The 23,812-nt window shown below is 40.1% G+C and overlaps 1 protein-coding gene across 2 annotated transcripts in view; it reads right to left on the bottom strand.

Annotated features, from left to right (window-relative positions):
* The window catches only part of PDSS2 (decaprenyl diphosphate synthase subunit 2), a 256,817-nt gene that overhangs the window by 35,612 nt on the left and 197,393 nt on the right, over positions 1 to 23,812 (bottom strand). For both annotated transcript variants that reach the window (XM_032338898.1, XM_032338899.1), the window contains exons 5-6: positions 10,258 to 10,431; positions 9,190 to 9,321 (exon numbers count right to left, since the gene is read on the bottom strand). In XM_032338898.1, the coding sequence (XP_032194789.1) occupies positions 9,190 to 9,321; positions 10,258 to 10,431 (306 nt within the window). The remainder of the gene's footprint in view (positions 1 to 9,189; positions 9,322 to 10,257; positions 10,432 to 23,812) is intronic.

Below are 23,812 nucleotides of genomic sequence, written 5' to 3'. Positions count from 1 at the left end.
ATGACCTCATGGTTGTGCGATTGAGCCCTGACTTGAGCTCTGTGCTCAGTGTGGAGTCTGCTTGAGATTCTCTCTCCCTTTCTCTCTGCCCCTCTCCTCGTTCACACACTCTCTTGCTCAAAATAAGTAAATAAAACCTTTAAAACATAAAAGAAATTTAAAAAAGAGGAAGGACTTGCATTATCTACATAATACATTTTTCTTTATTCAGAAATCTTGTCATCCCTTTGCAAAACCTTTTTTCTTGCTATGCTTTCCTGGAATCTGGAAGAGTCACAAAATTTAAAATTTCAAACACAGACAAAATCTACCCACACTGCAGAAAGGCCAAGAACAAGGAAATCAGGCTGAACATAGAACTGAGTTGTTTCCTCCAGTGGCCAGGTTCCAATGTGAAGGACACCAACTCTGATGATGTCACAAGCTCACAATGTCAAAAACCAAATTTATGGGGCACCTGGGTGGCTCAGTGGGTTAAAAGCCTCTGCCTTCGGTTCAGGTCATGATCCCAGGGCCCTGGGATAAAGTCCCGAGTCCAGCTCTCTCCCCAGCAGGGAACCTGCTACCTCCTCTCTCTCTCTCTGCCTGCCTCTCTGCCTACTTGTGATCTCTGTCTGTCAAATAAATAAAATCTTAAAAAAAAAAAAAACCCACCCAAGTTTATACCAGTTTTTCCACTTAACTTTTCTATTTTTATTAATGGCATGACTGTTCCTATAATCTAAGTTTAAAATCCTTGTTTTCGCCTCTGACTGCCCTCCTTAGTACACACCTGCCGGCTCTCCCTACCATACCAATTTTCAGGCCTTGTACATTTTCTCCCCTGAAATGCGTTTATTTCTCCCCCAACCCCCAAGATTTTGAATAATCTCTACATCCAAGGCAGGGCTTGAACCCCAACCCCAGATCACGAGTGACATGTTCTTCCAACTGAGCTAGCCAAGTGCCCCTCTCTGAAGTGAGTTTTACACTTTTCCTTCTTTTTATTGCCAACACTCTGATCAGTACTTTTCTCCTGAACTTATCAACAGGTTCCCCAAAGCTTCCTAACCAAACTCCTTCTCTCTACTATTTCCTTTTTCCTTTCATCCTATAGGAAGTAGTAAAAAATATCTCCCTAAAACACATTTCACCTGGCTCAGAAACTTTCAGTGTCTGCTCCCTGACCTGAATCAAATTCATTTTCTGCAAGCAAACATCCACAGTCTTAATATTTTAAAGAGTATAATTCAGGAGTCACTGAATACATTCAGAATGTTGTGCAAACATCCCCACTATCTAGTTCCAGAACATTTTTGTCATATTGTAGCACATATCAATACTTCACTCCTTTTTACGGCTGGGTAATATTCCATAGTACAGACATACTATATTTTGTTTACCCATTCATCATTTGATGGACGTTGGGTTGTTTCCACTTCTTGGCTATTGTAAACACTGCACATCTCAACATTTATGTACATGTTTGTTTGAACCAAAATCTTTAAACACAGGTGTTACATATTATTTCAGAGCAATTCTTTGCCTCTCCCTATACTGCCCTATATTTTTTCACATTCGAGCCAAATGATAATATTTGTATTTCTTTGAATACAGTGCACTTGACCACCTGCATTCCTTTTTCATGACCTCTTTTGGCTAGGAAGCCTCTCATTCCCAGCTTTGCCATTGAGATCTTCTTCTTCAAGGACCCCCTCAGAGATCACCAATTTCCCAGATCACTTCTGGACTTTCCTCTGTGCTCTCTAAATGACATCACTACAGTATTCTTTGTATTTGTGTATTTCTTTTATTTCCCTCTTTAAGAGGCCACAGACAACCTGCAGGCAATTTACTTCTATATCACCTGTACTCGAGCACTTTGTTTCCTTAAAAGTAACAGAAAACCATAAGAAATATTTTAATTTAGGAGATCTCTAGAGCCATTTCAGTCTTTGTGGTCTCATATACAGTCCCTTCAAAGGCCCAAACTGTCCACCCTCTGTGGTAGAGGATGTCAATATTATTCCTTTTGAAAGAACTCAACAAGCGCCCGGGTGACTCAGTCATTAAGCGTCCCAGGATCCTGGGATCGAGCCCCGCACCAGGCTCCCTGTTTGACAGAAAGCCTGCTTTCTCCCTTTCCCACTCCCCCTGCTGTGTCCCCTCTCTTGCTGTGTCGCTCTCTGTCAAATAAATAAATAAAAATCTTAAAAAAAAAAAAACCTCAAAATAACTTAAATAATTAGAAGCATATCAGGTAGTGTTAACGAGGACTCTGCATTTCTCTCTTTTGTTTTAAGAATATACATTTGTTATGTTCATGTACTCCAGCCTTGACTAGCGATCTTTGCTTCAGGTTTTGAAAGAGAAATAATAGCCAGATACCTAGGGATGAGTGAGTTACAGCTCAGCACTGGTAAAATGTAGTTCACTTAAGGTAGTTTATGGCCAGTTATGACAGTGTCAGAATGTCACAAGCCTAAGTGACATTTCAGTACTTTCAGAAATAGCCAGAAGAATATAATCATAATTCCTATCTCTTCAGTGACTTATAATGGCCACAGAAAACTAGAAGGATCATTAAAAATAAAGCTTGCTGACCTGCAGCAGCCCCCGGACTCCCTGAGAGAGTCAGAGCTCTGTGGTTCTCTGAAGGATTCTACTTTCTTTTATTATGAATCAAAATGGTAACAGAGTAATGACTTCACCTCCCTCGGGTGAATCACCCATTCACTCAGTATTTTTACCTGATCATTATTTTTCAGCAGCGACAAATTTAAATTTAAAATTAAGGTAGAATGTAGTATGGAAACATTGTTCAACAAATATTTTTCAGCTGTTTTAGGTTTGGCCTAGTGCTCTTAACTGCCTCTTACAAAAGGGGTGTGTGTGTGTGTGTGTGTGTGTGTGCGTGTATGAACACACATGCGCACCTGCCTGTTAACGGGTGTGATGGAAGACAGCTATCTAAGCTATCTAATCTTGAGACTTAGGGAGTTGAGGAGGAGGTAGCAGGGCCTGATATGAAAAATTCCAGAAGTTTCTTCTTCCTGGCTTCACAACGATGTTGAATGGGCATTAAGGGTATGTGATCTCGTCTTCCCTGCCATGTCTAGTCATTAATTCTCACTCTCTCCAAGCAGGAAATCGAAAGGGTAGATGGGACACAAACCTGTCTGAGTAGAGCAGGGAAGTAATTTTACATGTGATAATAAGAAATCATAGGTGGCTTCCATCATTGAGAGCAAGACTTTTCCATTTCTCAGTGTCAAAGCTAGTATCAAGCATCTAATAGAGATTAATATTTTTCTTATAATGCACTTTTTACCTAAGAGACCTATTTCTTAGATTTATTTGAGAGCTGAAAGTGACCGCAGAATGATCTAGTTCAACAGCATCATTTTACAGAAAATAATAACAAGGACATGAAAGACTGTGATTAAGGTTATACAGATGCTAGCTGAGTCTGAACTAGAATCAAGGTCTTCCAAAACCTGGTTCTCTCCATTTCTGCTACACCAACTTGACTTTTTCTATTTAACAAAGCAGAGCTGCGATGAACCAGTATAACTCTGTGAAAACCATACCATACACACTTTTTTGACGAGTATTAACTGGATGACTATTCCAAGTAAGTCACTATGTCAGCTGCCATAGATAATTCAAAGGTGAATTCATTGTTACCCTTAAGGATCGTGAAATAAAATTCAACACCTGAGGAGGAAAGGATCACAAAAATGCAGTGGGGGTAAATATCAGGAAAACCTGGAAAGAGAGTATTAGAACTAATTTCAGGATTAATAAGCAACCTCCTTAAGATTTAGGATAGAAAGTCCCTCTCGAGTATTATACTAATTGTGTCCCCTAACTCTGACTAGGGGGCACTCACAGAACATTATCATCGAGAGCTTTATATAAACATGAATATTATAATTTAGAAGATAAAAATAAACTCAGGTAAGGAGGCTTTAACCTGAGGAATGTTTCCCCTTGCACGACAACAACCAACTTCCTAGTTCTTATTTATTTCAGATGAATGAATCTTCTCTTCACTAGCAATCCTGTTCATGACTTAGACATGGAGCTCTAAGAAGGGCCTGAAGCTAACTGGAGAAAACCACATGGTCTGGTGGGGCTGTGAGATGGACCATAAGCTGCCAGGCTTTCCGAAACGATGAGGATCTAGACAGTATCACAGGGAACCTAGTTTGGTGGGCAGGACATCATCTGCTCACAGACATCATCTTGGCAGGGTTTGCTGACCTCTGGACAAGATCTATTTGGTTTATTTGAGTTACTGCCTAAGGCACTGGCTATTTGGAAAGGATATCCCTCTGAAAAGTTAAAATCAAGTTGGAGTCAGAGATTTGGGACTATTTCACCAGCTGTTTAGGAAATCCTGGATTCTCATGTTGTCTACATTTAAGACTTTGTATGCTTGCAAAGAAACCAAAAATTAAATATGTCCCTTTTCTGTGAAGCTTCTTTAAAATTCACATCTCCGAGATATATATATATATGTATGTATGTATGTATATGTAAATAGCCAAGGGAGAGTTGGTAGCTTCCATTCAACATATTTAGCTGGATCTTTTCAACCAAAATGTAAATCTGCAATGTATTCTAATGTAACCCAATTAGAGTTACTAACACCATCTGTATATATATTTTTGGTTCAGCTGTCAAAAAACACACAAATACACCCCAGTAATACAATATTCAATAGTTGTATATTTCATTGTACTGTACTTCATTTAACCTTTTTTCTATTTTTTTTAAAAGATTTTATTTATTTATTTGAGAGAGAGACATAGAGAGAGAAGGAGTAGGACAGGGGGAGGGGCAGAGGGAGAGGGAGAAGCAGACTCCCCGGTGAGAAGGGAGCCTGATGTAGGGCTCGATCCCAGGACTCCAGGATCACCTGGAGTGATCAGAAGGCAGATGTTTAATCAACTGAGCCACATAGGCATCCCCTTTTTTCTATTTTTAAATGGGCCAATTTTTACTTTTTTCTTTTTAGAGTTACTATTTTCGTGCATATTTTAATAGGTAAGTCTTTGTTCACATCTGATCTTTCTTGGAGGATAGATTATTAGAAGTAGAATTACAATAGGAAATACACAATTTTAAACTATATGTTTTTAAATAAAAGCAAACACTGTATTTAAAAAGCCAACTTTAGGGGCACCTAGGTGGCTCAATGGGCCCAGTGTCTGCCTTTGGCTCAGGTCATGATCCCAGAGTCCTGGAATCCAGCCCCATGTGAGGAGGCTCCCTGCTCAGTGAGGAGTCTGCTTCTCCCTCTGCCCCTCCCCCTGCTCACTCTCTCTCTCTCTCAAATAAATAAATAAAGTCTAAAAAAAAAAAAAAAGCCAACTTTAAGACTTCTAACAAAACAACCTAGCACTCTCCAGACCTTATCTGTTCTGTGTCCCTCTGTTTAGCTGTTTCTTTTGCTGTCTACCTTCAAACAGTGCTTTTCCTTGATTTTAAGTTGCATACATTATCTATTGATTCTACCATGAAAGAAATAATTACATTTCTTACATGATGAAACATACTCTTTTTCCTTACCTTCCTCCCACTGATTACCCTCTTTGGCTTAAATCGACATTCTGTATTTATATTTTTATGCTGTATAAATATTATTCTCTAAGCCATGTAGAGTATTATGTTGTATTTCCTTTCTTATACATTGAAAATTCTTTCACAACAGCTAATAACTGCTCATCTTCATTCATATGTTTAATGTGGCTGTTTTAAAACCTGGCCCCAAACTCTCTGACATTCTTCCCATTGCCAGGTGAGCCTACAAACTGCTCTTGATTGCAGGCGGGCTTGTAGAGTGTTTGATAAGACACGATGGGAATGACTGTGTGTGACTTCTGAGGCTGGTTGGAGAAGAAGATGCAGTCTCCACCTGGTTTGCTGGAACACTGGTGTTTGGAGTTCTGAGCTGGCAAGGAAGAAATCCAACTGTTCTAAGGCTGCCATGCTGCAAGGAAGCCAAGCTAAATGGAGGAACCACGCGTGAGCACTCTGGCTGGTCAGCAACGTGGTCTTGACATCCCAGCCCAGGTGCTAGCGTGAGCTGAGTCTCCAGATGCCTCCAGCGCCCAGCACTGCTGAGTCACCTCCCCACTCCGGGGCATTCCAGCTGAGGCCCCCGATGTCAGGGGGTAGTCATCTCGGTGTGCTGTCCAAACTCCTGACTCATAAAATTCACAAACGTGATTACATCGTTATTTTAAACAGCAACACTTAGTTTTCTAGGTATCTCCGTATTTGTCTTTAATTCTCAACACGGTGAGCCTGGGTGGCTCAGTAGGTTAAGTGTCTGCCTTCGGCCCAGGTCATGATCTCAGGGTCCTTGGACTGAGCCCTGCGTTTGGCTCTCTGCTCAGCCGGGGGTCTGCTTCTCTTCCCCCCTTGGACCCTTCCCCTGCTCGTGCTCTCTCTTTCTCTCTCAAATAAATAAATAAAATCTCTCTCTTTTTAAAAAAAGATTTAAGGGGTGCCTGGGTGGCTCAGTGGGTTAAAGCCTCGGCCTTCGGCTCAGGTCGTGATCCCAGGGTCCTGGGATCGAGCCCCGCATTGGGCTCTCTGCTCAGCAGGGAGCCTGCTTCCTCCTCTCTCTCTCTCTGCCTGCCTCTCTGCCTACTTGTGATCTCTGTCTGTCAAATAAATAAATAAAATCTTTAAAAAAAAAGATTTAATTTATTTCTAAGAGAGAGAGAGAGAGAGACAGTGAGAGAGGGAACACAAGCAGGGGAGTGGGAGAAGGAGAAGCAGGCTTCCTACTTAAGCAGGGATCCCAACACTGGGCTCGATCCCAGGCCCTGGGATCGTGACCTGAGCCAAAGGCAAACGCTTAACAACTGAGCCACTCAGGCGCCCCAAAAAATAAAATCTTAAAAAAAAAAATCCTCAATATGGTCAAGCATATTAGTTTCATTGTTTTCCTTAGAAAAATATCTCCTGGAGATCTCTGTCCTCTTGTTCCAATCTGGACTGGAGGCATCACCATCAGCCTAGGACGTGCTTGGATGAGAGACAGAGTGGCATGTCACTTGGTACTTAAAGATGTGAGCCCGGTGGCAAGGCTGCCTGGGTTTGAATCCTGGCTCCGCTGCTTGCTAGCTGTGTGACTGTGTGCAAGTTAATTTCTCTGTGCCTCAGGCTCCTCATTAGTAGAGGGCTTGGCACATAGTAAGTTCTCTTATTGTTGGCGTTATTAGTTTATTATCCTTCCTTTCATGTTGTCCCAGGAATTCGCACTGCCTCCAGCCTATGTCTGGATCCCCTAGTTCCTAGATTCCATGTCTTTCTCTTTCTTGGTTACTTCCTTATTTTAATAAAACACATCATTCGAAATACATCTCTTGAAAAAAAGATGCTTGGGAGATAAAGTTTTTCGAGACCTTGTATATCTGTTTTGAATTGTCTTTATTTAACACCACACTTGATAATGTGACAGTCATAAAAGTCTAAGTTGGAAACAATTTTCTATTTGAATGTTGAAGCTATTAGTCCATTGTCTTGAAGCTTTCAGTGTCACTACTGAGAGGCCTTTCTGATTCTCCATCCTTTGTATGGTAGGTTTTTCTTTTTCTTCCTGGAAGTATTAGGTTCTTTTTTCATTCCCATTGTTGCAAAATGTGATAATGATGTGACTTGGTATGAGTCTTTTAAAATTAATTATTTAGGGCACCATTTCAATTTGGAAACTTAAGTCCTTCAATTCTCAGGACTTTTCTTTATAATTTTTTTGTTGTTGTTGTTAATTTTTCTTACCTCCATTTTCAGTTTTCTTTCCCTGGGATCCCTAATAAATCTAGGATCTGTTGAATTGGTTCTCTAATTTTCTTATCTCTTTTGCTAACCTTCTTATTCAACTTTCTGGGAAATTTTCTCATTTGTATCTTCTATGCTTCTGATTTAAAAAAATTCTGCTTTCATATTTTTGTATCTAATGATTCTCATTTCTTATTCTTGGATTGTCCCTTTTTATGTATCATCTGTTCTTATTTCATGAACTTAATGTCTTTTCTCATTGAGTAGATTGATTATAGTGCTTTTGGAATGTCTTTCTTTCTTTGCATGGTCTGTTTCCTCCAAGTTCCCTTTCCATCAGTTTGCTTTTGACTCATTCCCTCATGGCACGGGCTTTTCTCAAATGCCCAGAGGTCCTCTATTACCTACTCCATTTCAGTTGGATATTCTGTGCACTTGGGTACTCTTGAGGCTTGACAACTGGTGGGCCTCCCCGTAGGAGGACTGGTCAGGGATATGGCACAAGGGAGCCCCAAGCACCCAGGTCTGTAGGTCTTTTCTCCTGGGCTTGACAGTTTCCCCATTTTTCTACCAGGTAAATATGAGGGATTTTAAGCAGGCTGATGGCATGTTGAGAGCTAATAAGGGAAGAGGGTTAGGAGGGAAATCTGATTGTTCCAAATGCAGATATCACATAGGCTGTCTTTGCTTGAAGTATGGCTGCTATCCCCACCCTCAGCTGTGCCTAGTTCCCTAAGTCTAGTCTCACATTAACCCAACTGATCAGAACCACAAAGCTAAGTACATTCCATGAAGTTCTGGGTAAAAGGGCAATACTTTGTGATTCTAGAGTTTCTCGATTAAAAGAAAATTAAAAAAAAAATTCCCTCTCATCTTTTACACCTTTTCTCCTACAAAAAAAAGTAGGAAATTCACCCAGTTTAAGGCCCTTTTACCCTCTGACTTTACCATGCTTTTTTTTTTCTTTGATAATACCTCAGAATTGGAGTATTCAGGGTCCAAGTTTGTTTTAAAATAACCCAATGAGCTGACAGACGGAGCTTCTGGAATTCTGCAGCTTGTGCTAGAGTCTGCAGATGGGAAATTGCCGTCAGTTAAAGGGTGGTGCTATTACCATAGCCCAATTTTTGAAAGCCTTTAGGGGAAAAAAAAAAACCCCTCTGAATTAATTAGCAGCCACCACAGGCCCTGGTTTTGTGCTGCAGTATTCTAAGAATCCAGAGAATAAGAAAGTTAATCCCTAACTTATAACTAACATTTGCCTCTAAAAAATGCAGATTATAAAGTAAGAATGTTACCTGTTACATGAAAATGCTCTTATATGGCTTCGCTCATCATAAAATACCAATTATGTTCCAAAATCAACTAAATACTCCTCTACTGATACCTAAAATAGGAATAATTTTGTTTTACCTCTCCAATCTGCTTAATCCACAAATCTCTTCCAAGAAACTCCTGATGTAAGACTACGGGAGCTGAGTTTAGATTAAAAGCCACGGAGTCACTGGTCTTTTCTTTAATAAAAGGCTGGAGATCAGAATTTATCTAGGAGGAGTAGTTAAAAGAGTTAAATCATTCAAATGTACACACACTAGTACCTTTTAGTCCTTTCAGAAAATACCAGTTAAATGCAGTGAAAAATGAAGCTAAAGAAATACAGCTTTAGATGAACTTTAATAAAGCCAAAGAACAGTTCATAGGATTAACAATAATCTTTAAAATTCTTTAAAGTAATTTTTCCCTGACACATCTCCTTTTTTATTTGGCAGCAGACTTTGTTTTACTTTTTAAGTCAAAAGCAATAATTTAAATAAAGTTTAAGTAAATGTAACTGCTTAATAAATGAATCTAAGATTTAATAAAATATATAAAAATTCATCTGGAGATATTTTACATGTATGTAACATACGTATTCTCTCCTCTCTTAAAAGCTATTTACATAACATTAAAGAAATAAATATCAAATGGAATTTTTAAGTTACATATATACAGAGACAGCAATGTAACAGCTAACTTGATACTTTTTATATTTCATTATGTCCATTCAAAAGAATCAATTTTTGTAAAAGCTTTCACTTTTACTCCCTATATTTCTAAACTTCATTAACTTTCCATAATTTGTTTCACATATGAAACCATAAGGGAACCGTAACAAAAATGCAAATAGTCTTTCATTCTGTAAATGGCAACATTAGGTGTTATTTAATAATTTGAAAGAGTTCTCTCAAGAACCCTTTCAGGTAGTAAGAAAAGACAAACATGACAAATACGGTGTAAGTTGTAGCTTTCTGTAAGAATTACATAGTACCCACCAATCATACTGTTTATATTATGTAACAATCACCATCTATGGCTGATAGGTTTTAAGCGCACAATAAACATTTTTTTTGAGATATAAAAGCAGCTTATTAAATGGCAAGAAGTTTCCTATGTATCATTTTAGCTATTTAAGAACTGGAAAAAGAGAAAATGTGCAAATACCTTATGACTCATGGCCATGTGCTTCCCATACCGAAATGCCACATCCTGAACGTCAGCATCATGCTTTGCTAATTCCATGGCAGCTTGGCAGCTCTTTGCTAATAAGGCTCCATGGGAGAGAAAAGCCTGCTTCTTCCAAGTCGATATTCCAATATCTTTTGTGATATGATTTTCCTAAAAAAAATGCAACAAAGCCAGGATTTTACAAATGCTTTAGGAGTGATTTAATTGTTTTGGATTTTGGTGAGTAGAAGAGTTAAGAAATGCACTATTTAAAACACTCAGGCTAAAAATAATAATAATAATAATAAAGACATTCAGGCTACTGCAATAAGACATAACTAAAAAGATGCTAAATCCCAGGGCTACCTAAAGAGAACTAAGGAGACGGGAGCTGCTGTTCTAGGGTAATGGCGGGAAAAATGAAAGCAATGCTGAAGTAAACTGTATTTTGAACTAGGACACGTCTATTAAAATTTATTTGTAGAAGGCAAAATTAGAAACTTGCACCTCCAGACTAACTCCCTTCTATATTTGCATAAGTTCTTGAGCGCTGGTATCCCCAAATGCAAGACTATTGCCTTTAACTTAAGCGGAAATGTCAAGGGCATAACGAAGAAACTGCATTGTCTTAGAAAGTTCAATAAAAAAATCACAGAGGACGTAACCGGTTATCCAACCAAATTAATTCCCATAAGAAGAAACAAGGACATATGGGAGTATATAAGTGTAGTTTATTTAATTTCAACTTTTAAATCACGAAAATAATTGTAGTATCTATAAGTATATACACACTGGGGCACCTGGGTGGCTCAGTGGGTTAAAGCCTCTGCCTTCGGCTCGGGTCATGATCCCAGGGTCCTGGGATCAAGTCCCTCAAGTTCTCTGCTTGGCAGGGAGCCTGCCTCCCCTGCCCCCCCACCTGCCTCTCTGCCTACTTGTGATTTCTGTCTGTCAAATAAATAAATAAAATCTTTATAAATATACACACACCTACTGCCTCTAGACCAGTGATGTACAGTAAAAATAAAATCTAAGCCACATATGCAATTTAAAACTTGCCAGTAGTTGCATTAAAAAAGTGAAAAGAAACAGGTGAAATTAATCTTAATGACATTTTATCTATCCCAATATATCCAAAATATAATTTAATATATATTCAACATAAAGTTACTGGGATATTTTATATTTTTTTATACTAAGTTTTCAAAATCAGTGTGTATTTTACACTTAGAGCCCATCACCAGCCACATTTCAAGTGCTCACAGGGTACAAGGAGTTAGAGGCTGCCCTACTGGACCAGTCTGTTCTAGGCAGGGGGCTCCTGGAGGACGAGAATGATGAACCCTTTACGCTGTTCCTTTGAAACTTCAAATGAACTAGAACCCATCCAAAAGGATTAACTAACTCAAATACTTTCTTCCTGCTACCCATACCGTAATTCTTCTCCTTCCATCATTCTTTGAGGACCAAATTAACAAATAATAAGAAAACAGGACAATGAAAAGGTCAGTTCAGATCTAGTCTATTTCTTTCACCAAGAGGAAGGGCACTTTCAGCCCATTGGTTAGATCAAATTCCCAGCTTCGTTTTATTTATTATGCCTTTACACAAGAAAAAAGTTTCACTTATGGCAACAGTTACAAGTGTGCAAAATAACATTGTGTAATAATAAAAGAGGCCACCCAAGGGAGAAACAGTGCATAAGAGTTTTATAAAACATTAGGCCTGAATAATAACATATTTAATTTTACATGTTTGAGAATGTATTTTTAAATGTGTGAATTAACATACCATATTAATTAATCAAAGATAGAAATCATATTATCTCTCCATATATATACTAAATAAGCATTTGACATAATTCAACTCCTATATTTTGGGGGAGAACCTAAATAAAATAGGAACAGATGTGTATTTCTTTAATATGACGTGGGTGTGTGTGTGTCTGTGTGTCAGCCCTAATGTCAGCAAATACTTTATAAAGAAACATGAGTCTTACTAAAGTTAGGAATAAGAAAAAAGCACAACATCACTGTTGTTTAACAGTGTAATGGAAGAGGCAAGAAAAGGATGTATTAGAAAGGAAGATTTTAACTCTTTCTACTTGAATACAGTATGACCGCATATTGGGAAAAACCAAGAGACTCAACTAAAACCTACAATAAGCAAAATAATTCAATAAAGTAGAAGCATACAAAATGAATATATTATTAATATAACAAATGTATTAACCGTAGCTTTCATGCATAAAAAATAGTCAGAAAACATTATAAATAGGGTCTTTTCTTCTATTATATCTATGAAAAGAAAGAATAAAAAGCTGGCAATAAACAGGTGAAAAATTGATATGAAGAAAAATGTTAAAATATTAGGGAGGAGGGGCACCTGGTGCCTCGTGGTTTGGGGCCTCTGCTTTTGGCTCAGGTCATGATCCCAGAGTCTTGGGATCGAGCCCCGCATCGGGCTCTCTGCTCAGCAGGGAGCCTGCTTCCCCCTCTCTCTCTGCCTGCCTCTTGCCTACTTGTGATCGCTCTCTCTGTCAAATAAATAAACAAAATCTTTAAAATAAATAAATAAATTAAAAACCTAGTCACCCTCAAAGGGTGATAGTTTAAAAAAATATATTAGGGAGGGAACACAAGTAAGCTGAATGAATATAAAAATATATCATGTTTAGAGACACTATAGTCCAGGGATGCTTGGGTGGCTCAGTTGGTTAAGCGTCCGCCTTTGGCTCAAGTCACGATCCCAGAGTCCTAGGATCAAGCCCCACATGGGGCTCCTTGCTCCATGGGACGCCTGCTCCTCGCTCTGCCTGCTCAGCCTACTGCTCCCCTTGCTAGTGTTCTCTCTAACAAATAAATAAACAAAATCTTAAAAAAAAAAAGACAGTACAAGTCCAACCTCATAAAGTTTACCCCAATTAAACTAAAAAGACCTTTTTCCTGTCCTGAAACCAGACAAGCTGATTCTAAAGTTCACACAGAACAAACAAACGTAATAAAAGTAGGCAGGAAAACCGTGAACAAGAGCTGTGGGGGGGGGGGGGGGGGTTGGGGGAGGGGCAGGTGGATGGGGACAGCGAAAGATGTCTAGCCCTATTAGGCATTACAAATCTGAAGATACCACGTATTACACTATAATATTAATTATAAAATTTTAATTTTATAATTATAAAATTATAATCATATATAAATACATAAAAATTTATATAAATTTATATAAATTATATAATATATAAACTTACTTATATATAAGTTTATATATTATAAACTTACTTATATATAAGTTTATATATTATATTAATATATTATTATATATAATATATACTATATACAATTATAATTAAAATTATAAATTATAAAATTTTTTTTAAAAGTGTACTTTTTAGACAAAAAGACAACTGAACAAAATAGTCCAGAAATCAAACTATATATAAGAATTTATTACATTTTAGGGAAAAGTTGGACTTTTTCTGTCAATGGTGCTGGTATAACTGAATAGCTACCTAGAAAAAAAATAACAGATTGATCTGCACTTACTCTAAATGTCAAACACAAAAGCAAAGCAACCAACCACAAAACCACAGGGATTGTGAGAAGACAAAGGACGATGAGGAAAAGTATTTCCATTTTCTATCACAGACAAATGGGAACTCTCCCTGCGCTAAGCTAATAAAGTCTGCGCCCCCTGCACCCGACTCTCCCCGAATGTCACCTTAACATGGCCGAAGGCATTCTGCAGATGTGGCTGAGTTCAGGATGTTGAGATGGAGGGATCATCCCAGACTAACTGGGTGGGCCTATGGTAATCACAAGGATCCTTTGTGGGGAAAGCAGCAGGGTCTGAATCAGGTGATGTGATGACAGAGGGGAGGGGGGAGGGGGAGGGGAGGAGGGAAGAGAAGGAGAGGGAGAGGGAGACTGGAAGATGCCATGTTGCTGAATCGGCAGATGGAAGCTGGGGCCACAAGCAGAGGAATGAAGGCAGAAATTAGAAAAAGCAAGGAAATGGCTCTCTCCTAGGGCCTCCAGAAGGAAAGGCACCTCGTCAACATCTTGATTTGGGGGCTTCTGACCACTGGAAAAAATTGCCCCCTCTGCAGAGCTTTACTGAGTGTTGGTGAGGCTCTGGAGAAACAGGCCTGTCAAGCACAGCTCATGGAGCGGGGGGGACTGGGTGGCAACTGCACCATGTATCCATGAAAATGACAAATGCGTTTGCCCTGTGACCCAGCAATCCCACTTCCAGGAATTAATCGTACATCTAAGCCCACACACATGTGAAATGAAATACATACAAGTTTACAGTCTATTGTTCACCCAGCTGCAAGGGTGATCCTTTTACAACTTAAGCCACACAGACCACACTGGCCTTTGCGCTGTTTTTCCAGGCAGGCTCTTCTGGGGCCCCTGAGCTTGCCCTTCTCTGTCACGCACTCTGCCCAGATGTTTACAGGGTTCAGTTCCTCATCACTTTGGGGTCTCTGCTCAAATTTCAACTCATCTTTAATAGTCTCCCTCCCTCCCTTATCACCTCCTATCTCCTTACTCTGCTTTAAACCTCTTTTCCGTGGTTCTACTAGACTCCTCATATAGAATGCTGGCTGCACAAAAGCAAGGACTTTGTCTGTTTTGCCCTCTACTACATTAGATGTGCAATAAATATTTGCTGAACCTTTATCTTTCTTTTGATACTCTTCTCTTTCTCTCATTTCCACCTTCCTCTGTCATCCCTAACTTGGAAATAATAAAGAACTGAAATAAGTCTCCTAGAACACCTTCCTAGCACTCACAGCTTCGAGAAAAACTGCAGCACACCATTGAAGGCACTCCTTTTTGGTACCAAGCAATACTCCAAGCCCCATCTCCTACCCAAAATAGTCCTTTGAAGGCTGCTTTCCAGCAACACAGAACAATTTGCTGTTTTCGTGAATAAAATATGTACTTTCACACTTGTGTGAATTTAAAAATATTATTCCCTTCAAAAAAGATTACATCTCCTCCCATCCCCTTCCTATTAGATTGAATAATCCGGTTCAAACATCGATTTTTTTTTTAATTAAAGGTTTTATTTATTTATTTGGCAGAGAGAGATCACAAGTAGGCAGAGAGGCAGGCAGAGAGAGAGGAGGAAGCAGGCTCCCTGCTGAGCAGAGAGCCCGAAGTGGGACTTGATCCCAGGACCCCGAGATCATGACCTGAGCCGAAGGCAGAGGCTTAACCCACTGAGCCACCCAGGCGCCCCTCAAACATCGATTCTTTGAGAGGCATTCTCAAATACTCCCACAAACACTTTCCTCTCTAAACCACTGTTACCTTACTTACATCACAACATAGCATTGCAGTCTTTCTTTCTTTCTTTTTTTTTTTTAAGATTTTATCTATCTATTTGACAGAGATCACAAGTAGGCAGGGAGGCAGGCAGAGAGTGAGGGGGAAGCAGGCTCCCCGCTGAGCAGAGAGCCCTGACTTGGGGCTCGATCCCAGGACCCTGAGATCATGACCTGAGCCGAAGCAGAGGCTTAACCCACTGAGCCACCGAGGCGCCCAGCACTGCATTCTTTCTGACTTGCAGATTGCTTATCTGTCTTTTCTTGACTAGGGTAGACCTTGTGTTAGGCATCTTTGTATATTTTTAATCACTTAGGCCATCTTTAATCTCCAACAAATGTTTGCTGAATGAATAGAATTATGTTTACCTGTTGCATTTCTTAAGTATTTACACACTCTTTAAAAATTTTTTTTCAAGCTAATGAGTAGATGTATTCATACAACGAATGCTAATCGGCAACAAAAGAGAAGAAACTACACACACACACCCTGCATTGGATGAATCTCAGAAACATTAAACTAAGTGAAAAAGGCACAAAAGGCCACATATTGTATGACTTCATTTATGTGAAATGGAGATTAGCGGTTGCCTAGGCTGGGGGTGGAAACTGTAAATGGGCATGAGGGACCCTATGAGGGTGTGTGTGAAAGTGTTCTAAAACTGATTTATGGTGATTACTGTACAACTGGATACGGTTTCTAAAAATCGCTGAATTTTATGCTTGAAATGGGTTGATTTTATGGTATGTAAAATATAGCTCAAAGTTAAAAAAAAATGAATGAGTAATATTTTACATTTCTTGGTCTTAAATGCTTAAATTGTCATTTCAACAATTTCTATGACTCTCAATTAACTTTTTTGTGGCTTGTATACCATCCTCATTTATTCATACATGCTTGACTTAGGTTCTCTGATGGGTCAGGTTCTCCGCCAAACAGTATAGATACGAAGATGAACGGTCTGTCCTCAAGAAGCTCACAGTCCAAGGACAGCATGTATAACTATATCTACATAAATGTATGGTTAAAGCAATATGATTCTGTTTCAGAATAATTTTTGCAGGGTTTCCAATCAAAGATTCAGTTTGGTTCATTACATTTTCCTTATTGTGACTAAGATGTTTTATTATTCATTATTTCTACATTTTAAATTACACAAGTGATACATGATCACTGAAAAAAAATTAGAAAATTCAGATAACCAAGAAAACAATTAATTTATAGTCCCTAGAAATCTATTTGTATAAGTTAATAAGGGTGTAAGTTAATAATTTTGTTTCTAAGTTAATCAGAACATTTATTCTCTGAACATTAAATTATTACATACTGTGACCTTGGTTACAAATGAAACCAGGTCCCTCCATTCATTTCCATCAGCTTGCCATGTATGTATTATGAAAGCACGCTGTATTACAAAGGAAAAAGGAATGTACAATTATAAAATACCAAGAAACTGGTTTGATAACCACATTCAAATCAGTATCTTCACACATCAGAGATACAGAATTGGTGTGAAATGAATGAATGTAGTCAGAGTAAATGAGATTTAGATATTCTTATAGCATCGACTTACATATGTGTAGTTTTTACTGAAGATTTATTACCCATAAAAGGAAGACACAGTGAATGAATATTTACTTTTGACGGGATTTCCTTTTTTCCATAAAGGTAATATATATCCATATGCCTATCGAATGACTGTCAGACAGAAGAACGTTGATTTAAAAAACGCAAGTCTCTCATCCACTGTCACATGACCTTTTTGCTCAAGTAAGGCCGGTTCAAATAACACACACACACACACAAACTGAAGCCTGCAAGACGATGTTGGCCTGAGATAGTGGCACTGGTGGTTTTGCTCAAATATAATATGCTGTTCTGCTAACTGAATTGTCTGGGGGACACGTACTTTGAGTTACATGAAAGTAATACATTGTATGTAAGTATTCACAGGAGACCAGAGTGTGTTTATAAAGTGGCTTGTCAGATTACAGAACAAAATCTAATTAACTGATGCAGGAAGATGACAAAGCCCCATCTAGAACTTGCCAAGTCAAACGTCTACCTTTGATACTATCAGAAAAGAAGAGTTTGGATGATAAAGGAACTGGCTATCTGTTGAGTTAAAAAGCACTTCAAAGAAAGGATGCAAATAGCCTCTGTTTTCATGCTTCCTACTTCTGGTACATGCTCAGAGCCATTATCTTCATAAGTGCAGCCTAAATTTGGCTCTGGTGAGAGACCTGATCTCTCTAATGCTCCATCTTACCATTTTAAATGTTCGCTTTGAGTTGCTGTTTTTAGCTATTTTGAGAAGTTAAACAAGATCCGACACAGTTTACTAGCCTTATTTAAAAAAAAAAAAAAATTAAGTTCAGGAAATTCTCAATAAGGACTCTCTAAATTTAGGGATAAGAAGGAAGCAAGGGGGAGAATGAAGTCTAGTACTTCCTGGGAACGAGCTATGTGATGGCATTTTCACATTCACTATTAAATTAGCTCTCAAAAATCTTAATTGTCATTATTCCCATTTAAAAGTTAAGGAGGTTTGAAGACTATATTTTGACCAAAATCACATACTAGTACATGACAGAGATGAGTCTCAGACAAATAGCAATTGGATTCTATTTTGCTTAATACATACTAGAAATATATGAAAAATCTTTTGTACTTGGAAAAGTAGGTTGTATTTAAGGATGAATGACATGTTTTATCTATGTATCAAAAAACTATTTTCAACCTGTAAATTAAGTCTTTTAATAATATCTATTGAATAAATCCAACAGTCTAGAGTACAAGATGAGTAATGAGATTAGGAATAGCACACATCACAGGTATTTTTTTAGGAATCCCTACGGAGGAAAAAAAAAAGTATAATATTTTTAACAGAATCATCTAATAGGCTAAAATAATTTGCTCTGATTTATAATCCAAGCACACGGGAGACAGTGAAGTAGGTATCTGGAAGCTTTATATCTTTGTAAATCATGGGAGAGAAATTGGTAAGATCTGATTCACACGTATAACTAACATTGTTTTATTTTTTTTTTTAAAGGATTTTAGTTATTTTTTTAAAAAGATTTATTTATTTATTTATTTATTTGACAGAGAGAGAGAGAGAGAGAGAGATCACAGGTAGGCAGAGCAGCAGGCAGAGAGAGAGGGGGAAGCAGGCTCCCTGCTGAGCAGAGAGCCCGATGTGGGGCTCGATCCCAGGACCCTGAGATCATGACCTGGGCCGAAGGCAGTGGCTTAACCCACTGAGCCACCCAGGCACCCGGATTTTAGTTATTTATTTGCCAGAGAGAGAGAGAGAGTGTGTGAGAGCACAGGCAGGGGGAACAGCAGGCAGAGGGAAAAGGAGGGTCCCTGTGGAGCAGGGAGCCTGATGTGGGACTCGATCCCAGGACTCTGGGATCATGACCTGAGCCGAAGGCATATGCTTAACCGACTGGATCACCCAAGCGTCCCTAACTAAATATTGTTTAAAAAAAAAAATGCCTCTAGAGGGGCATCTGGGTGGCTCAGTCAGTCAAGCATCTGCCTTTGGGTCAGGTCTTGGTACTAGAGTCCTGGAAAGAGCCCCACATCGGGTTCCCTGCTCACTGGGGAGCCTGTTTCTCCCTCTCTCCCCTGCTTGCACTCTCTCTCTTGTTCCCTCTTTCTCCCTCAAATAAATAAATAAATAAATAATCTTTTAAAAAATGCTTCTACACCATAAAGCTATTAAAGCGTCACTCACAAATTAGAGAGAAGGGTTACCAGGGACTTCTTGGTTTTGAGCAAGCCAGTCCCTTCCTGCTGTCTGCACTAGTCAGATCTTGCTGTAATGTGTAGGAATGACCACCCTGGAAAGGGGTCAGGATGGAGAAGGGAAGACCCTTTCATAGCACAAATCCTTCAGCAGGTGGTATCCTTGGGAAGGGGGAAGCTCTGAACAGCTAGAGGGCAGCAGATAGTTTTCGGATGGGTTGCGCAGTAGGGGCAGGAGGGAATTCTGACTAATTCTTTGAGATAAGCATACTGGACAGCACCACGTGCAAATGTGGTCTGCTCTGAAATGCACAGTGTCGGTGCTGCCTGGGATACCATGGGTACGTGCGGTAGACGCAGGGGGCTGATTTTTCTGCACGCTTACTATATGCCAAGCACTGTGGATTTAAAAATCAGGCATTACTTCTTGATGACTAGAAGTTCAGCAGAAGTTCGGTTTCAGTACATAGAAAGTAGTTTGGTATGTGAAAAGAGAGCTGTGCTTCTAGTACAGAGAAGGGAGTGAATGCTTCTATTAAGGAAGATAGGGGGCATCTGGTGGCTCAGTCATTAAGTGTCTGCCTTCGGCTCAGGTCATGATCCCAGGGTCTGGAGAGAGCCCCGCATCAGGCTCCCTGCTCAGCGGGGAGTCTGCTTCTCCCTCTCCCACTGCCCCTGCTTGTGTTCTCTCTCTCGCTGTATCTCTTTGTGTCAAATAAGTAAATAAAATCTTAAAAAAAAAAAAAAAAAAAGGAAGAGTTAAAGAAGACTGGTGGGGGACTGTTGGAGCTGAATTCGGTTCTGAATAATAAACTGGAATTAGCCTGGAAGGTAAGGTAGAGGATGACTTGGGGGCATCATATTAGTCCCGAACTGTTGAAGCCTACTGTGGAGGGGTAGGTGAGGAAAGAGGAGACTCGTCAGATAGGTAAGAGGTTCAGAGGTTTGTATTCTTATCATTTATGTGCGGGGAAACTGTTTTCAGCAGAGAAATGATATGATTACATGTGCAATTTAGATGGGTTGCTCCAGAGGCCATTTAGATGGGGGAGGGGGGCAACAATGGGAAGCTCCATTAAGCGGTAACGTGTTACATTCCAGGTGAGCAGATCACAGGAAAGGGGCAGCTAATAGAGACTGAGTCAAGAACAAGATGAGCTGCTCAAAAAGTGAACACAAGATAGCTCCCTACTGTGGACAAGACGCTGCCCATCTAGGATCCACACCACTCTCCCTCCTTACTAACAAGACCTCATTTTGTTCGGGTCCCACAGCCCTGATGTATAAACCAGACTAACAGCACCTTGGACAAATCTGCCATGATTGATGGTCCTGGGACCTGAACCACCCCTCCCACATTCTTTCCTTTTATGTAACCACACCCTTATATGTATCCTCAGGGCATGACGCCCTTGACCTGTCCAGGAGATAGGACAGGGGCACACACCTAAACACTGTCCTCGTGGTGGCTCCCTAGAATGTACTCTCAGCCTCTTGGCTATAAAAATAGATCCTAAGGGAGGTGGGGTTGCAGTCTTGCTGCTGCCAAAGATACGCATCTGTCCCTAAGTCCCCCTGATAAGTCATTTTTCATCTAGCTGAACTGGTCCGCCTTTTTCTTTGGTCTTAAACAGCTCACTTGGCCTTTGGAGGTCATCTTGCACAGACCACCCCCGCCCCCCCCGCCCCGTTTCATGGGATAGCTGCCAATGATTACCTTAGGGATGGGAGTGTGGTCTAACTCTAGCCAATGAGACAGGAGGAAGTCTACCCAGGAGGCTCCTAGAAAGAGACCTACGTGAAACTAGCAACTGTTTCCTTGGGATGTTGCTCCATCTCATTGAGACACACTCAGGACTACTGCAGCCAAACTGCCAACAACAGCCTGGTAATAAAGAGGACACCAAGAAGGCAGAGGCAAGAAAGAGACAAGCAGAGACAGAAAACCTTGATATCGTGGAGCTGTCATGTTAACTCTCCCTGAGGCCCCGAATTGCCTAGAACCTGCATGTCAGACTTCTAGCTTCCAGAACTGTGAAAAAAAATTTTTTGTTGTTGTTTAAGCCACCCAGTCAGTGGTATTTTATTGTGGCAATCCAAGCTAACAGAAGCACCTTCTGCATAAATGTCAGGTGTCGGGGGCAGCTATGTACATAGCAGACAACATGGCGCTTGTGCCTGCGGCTAAACAGAGGACTTGCGCACCACCTGAAAAATGATTGGCTATGCCCAGAACAGGAAGCCCGTGGACACTGCGTGCCTTTTATCATGCTAAGTGTTGATCATGCTCCCTTTCACGTGTACAGCCTGCTGATTGGAGGAGAGGGGATATAAATAGGGGTAAACATCCGGGTAAGGGGAGAACAATAAAGATTCGCAAGCTTGTCACTCCGTGTCTCCTGGTCGTTCTTGCTGGCGAGAGCGACAGTCAGGATTCAATCATGGATGTTCGGAAAGCATATTTACTCTGTTCCTCCGAATATCTTTCAGCACAGTCTTCATGACCATCATGCTAACATAATGCCTTAAAACACGTTGGAAAGATCTATATTCTGACAATCTATTTCTTTTTTAAAGATTTTATTTATTTGAGAGAGAGAGAGAGTATGAGAAGAGGGACCTCTGACCAGAGGAAGAAGCAGACTCCCTGCCAAGGAGGGAGCCTGATGCAGGACTTTATGCCAGGACTCCAGGATCATGACCTGAACTGAAGGCTGTTGCTTAACCAACCGAGCCACCCAGGTGCCCCTGACAATCTATTTCTGCATAACAAACCACCTTAATGGCATAAACACCACAACCATGTTATGATGCTCACAGATTCTGTGGGTCAGGGATTTGAAAAGGGAACAGAGAATATGGCTGGTCTCTGCCACGGGATTCTTGGGGCCTCAGTTTGGAAGACTAGAAAAGCTGGGGATGATCTACCGACTAGGGACTAGAACAGCCGGGTTACCAGATATCCACTTCCAACAAGACAGCTTATTTACCCACACCTCCCTGAGGCCCTTGGGGGACTGAGGACAGGAGCGCCTCCCGGTGGGCAAGTCACATGACTTCTCCCAGCAAGGTGGTAGGTTGAGCAGCTTGAGTTCTGAGAGACCAGGCAGAGGGAGTGTTCACGACAGCAAGCATTCTAAAAGACCTTTTTATGAGAGCCCAAGAAGTCGTGTAGTGTCACCTCTATAGTACTTTATTGGCCGACGTTCTCACAAGTGCATTGAGATTCAAGGGGAAGGGGCACAGAGCCTTACTACTTGATAGCAGATCATGGGAGGAAAGTAAAAAAAAGAAAAATTGTGACCTTTTTATTTTATTTTTTGAAAACGACCACACTCTATTTTTTTTTTAAAATATTTTATTTATTTATTTGACAGAGACCACAAGTAGGCAGAAAGGCAGGCAGAGAGAGGACAGAAAGCAGGCTTCCTGCTGAGCAGAGAGCCCGATGTGGGGCTCGATCCCAGGACCCTGGGATCATGTCCTGAGCCGAAGGCAGAGGCTTTAACCCACTGAGCCACCCAGGCACCCCCACACTCTATTTTTTTTAAGAGTGCTCAGGAGAGCAATTGATTTCTCTGCTCCCTTCTGGTTATGGGGTTGGCCAAGAGGATGATACAGAAGATGGAGTGAGGCAGCCATGGGGGTAAGCCTGGCGAGGGGCAGACGTATAAAGGACGACGGTTCTGCTTTTGACCTGAGAATCTGGATAAAGAGTAGTGTTCTTCGCAAAGACAGAGAAGAATGGAGTGGGTTTGGAGGGAAAGATCATCTATCTGGTCTTATGTGTACTGAGTCTGACATGCCTGTAAGAGCTCCAAGAAGAAATATTGAATGAGCAGCAAAATATTTAGCTCCAGAGCTCAGGAGTGGTCTGGGATGGGGACATAAATTGAGACTCACTGGCATACAGACAGCTGGTAATTGAAGGCTTGGGCTTCATTTTCTGAGAGGTCTATTCTTGTCCTGTGATCAGAATGGTATTCTGTTAAACAATTTACATGCTTAATAGTCATGTTTTATCTCTCAGGCAAATAAACTGCCTCTTAAGATGTTTTGCTGTGATAGCTATCACTAAGTGACCTGGAGTACCTCTAAATGGTGTACAAATTCAATTTAAACACTGAACAAATAAAAGCATCCACCAACCAGACCCACTCTAAACTTGAGGGTCTACTGAATTGAAAGGACCATTATATGTACTAAGCTGTCTCAGTCACCAATGGCTTTTTTGCCTTCTGAGTATCTGTGTCAACCTTCACTTTTCACCTCTATCCAACTAACCTCATACTCCTACATTTGATTCTAATATGTTTACTTCACAATACATGTGCTGCTATTAAATAAAAACATTTTGTGGATTAAAAAAAAAATAGATACAGTACTATTGCTTAAATGTGGTGGGCACCTTTGCTATTATTCTTTAAACTGTATGGATCTGCTGTATATACTCTTGTATGAGTGAT

This window comes from Mustela erminea, chromosome 4 (genome assembly GCF_009829155.1).
Source record: "Mustela erminea isolate mMusErm1 chromosome 4, mMusErm1.Pri, whole genome shotgun sequence".
NCBI classification, from domain to species: domain Eukaryota; kingdom Metazoa; phylum Chordata; class Mammalia; order Carnivora; family Mustelidae; genus Mustela; species Mustela erminea.
Note: the sequence above shows the minus strand (reverse complement) of the source record. Positions and strands in the feature narration are given on the sequence as shown.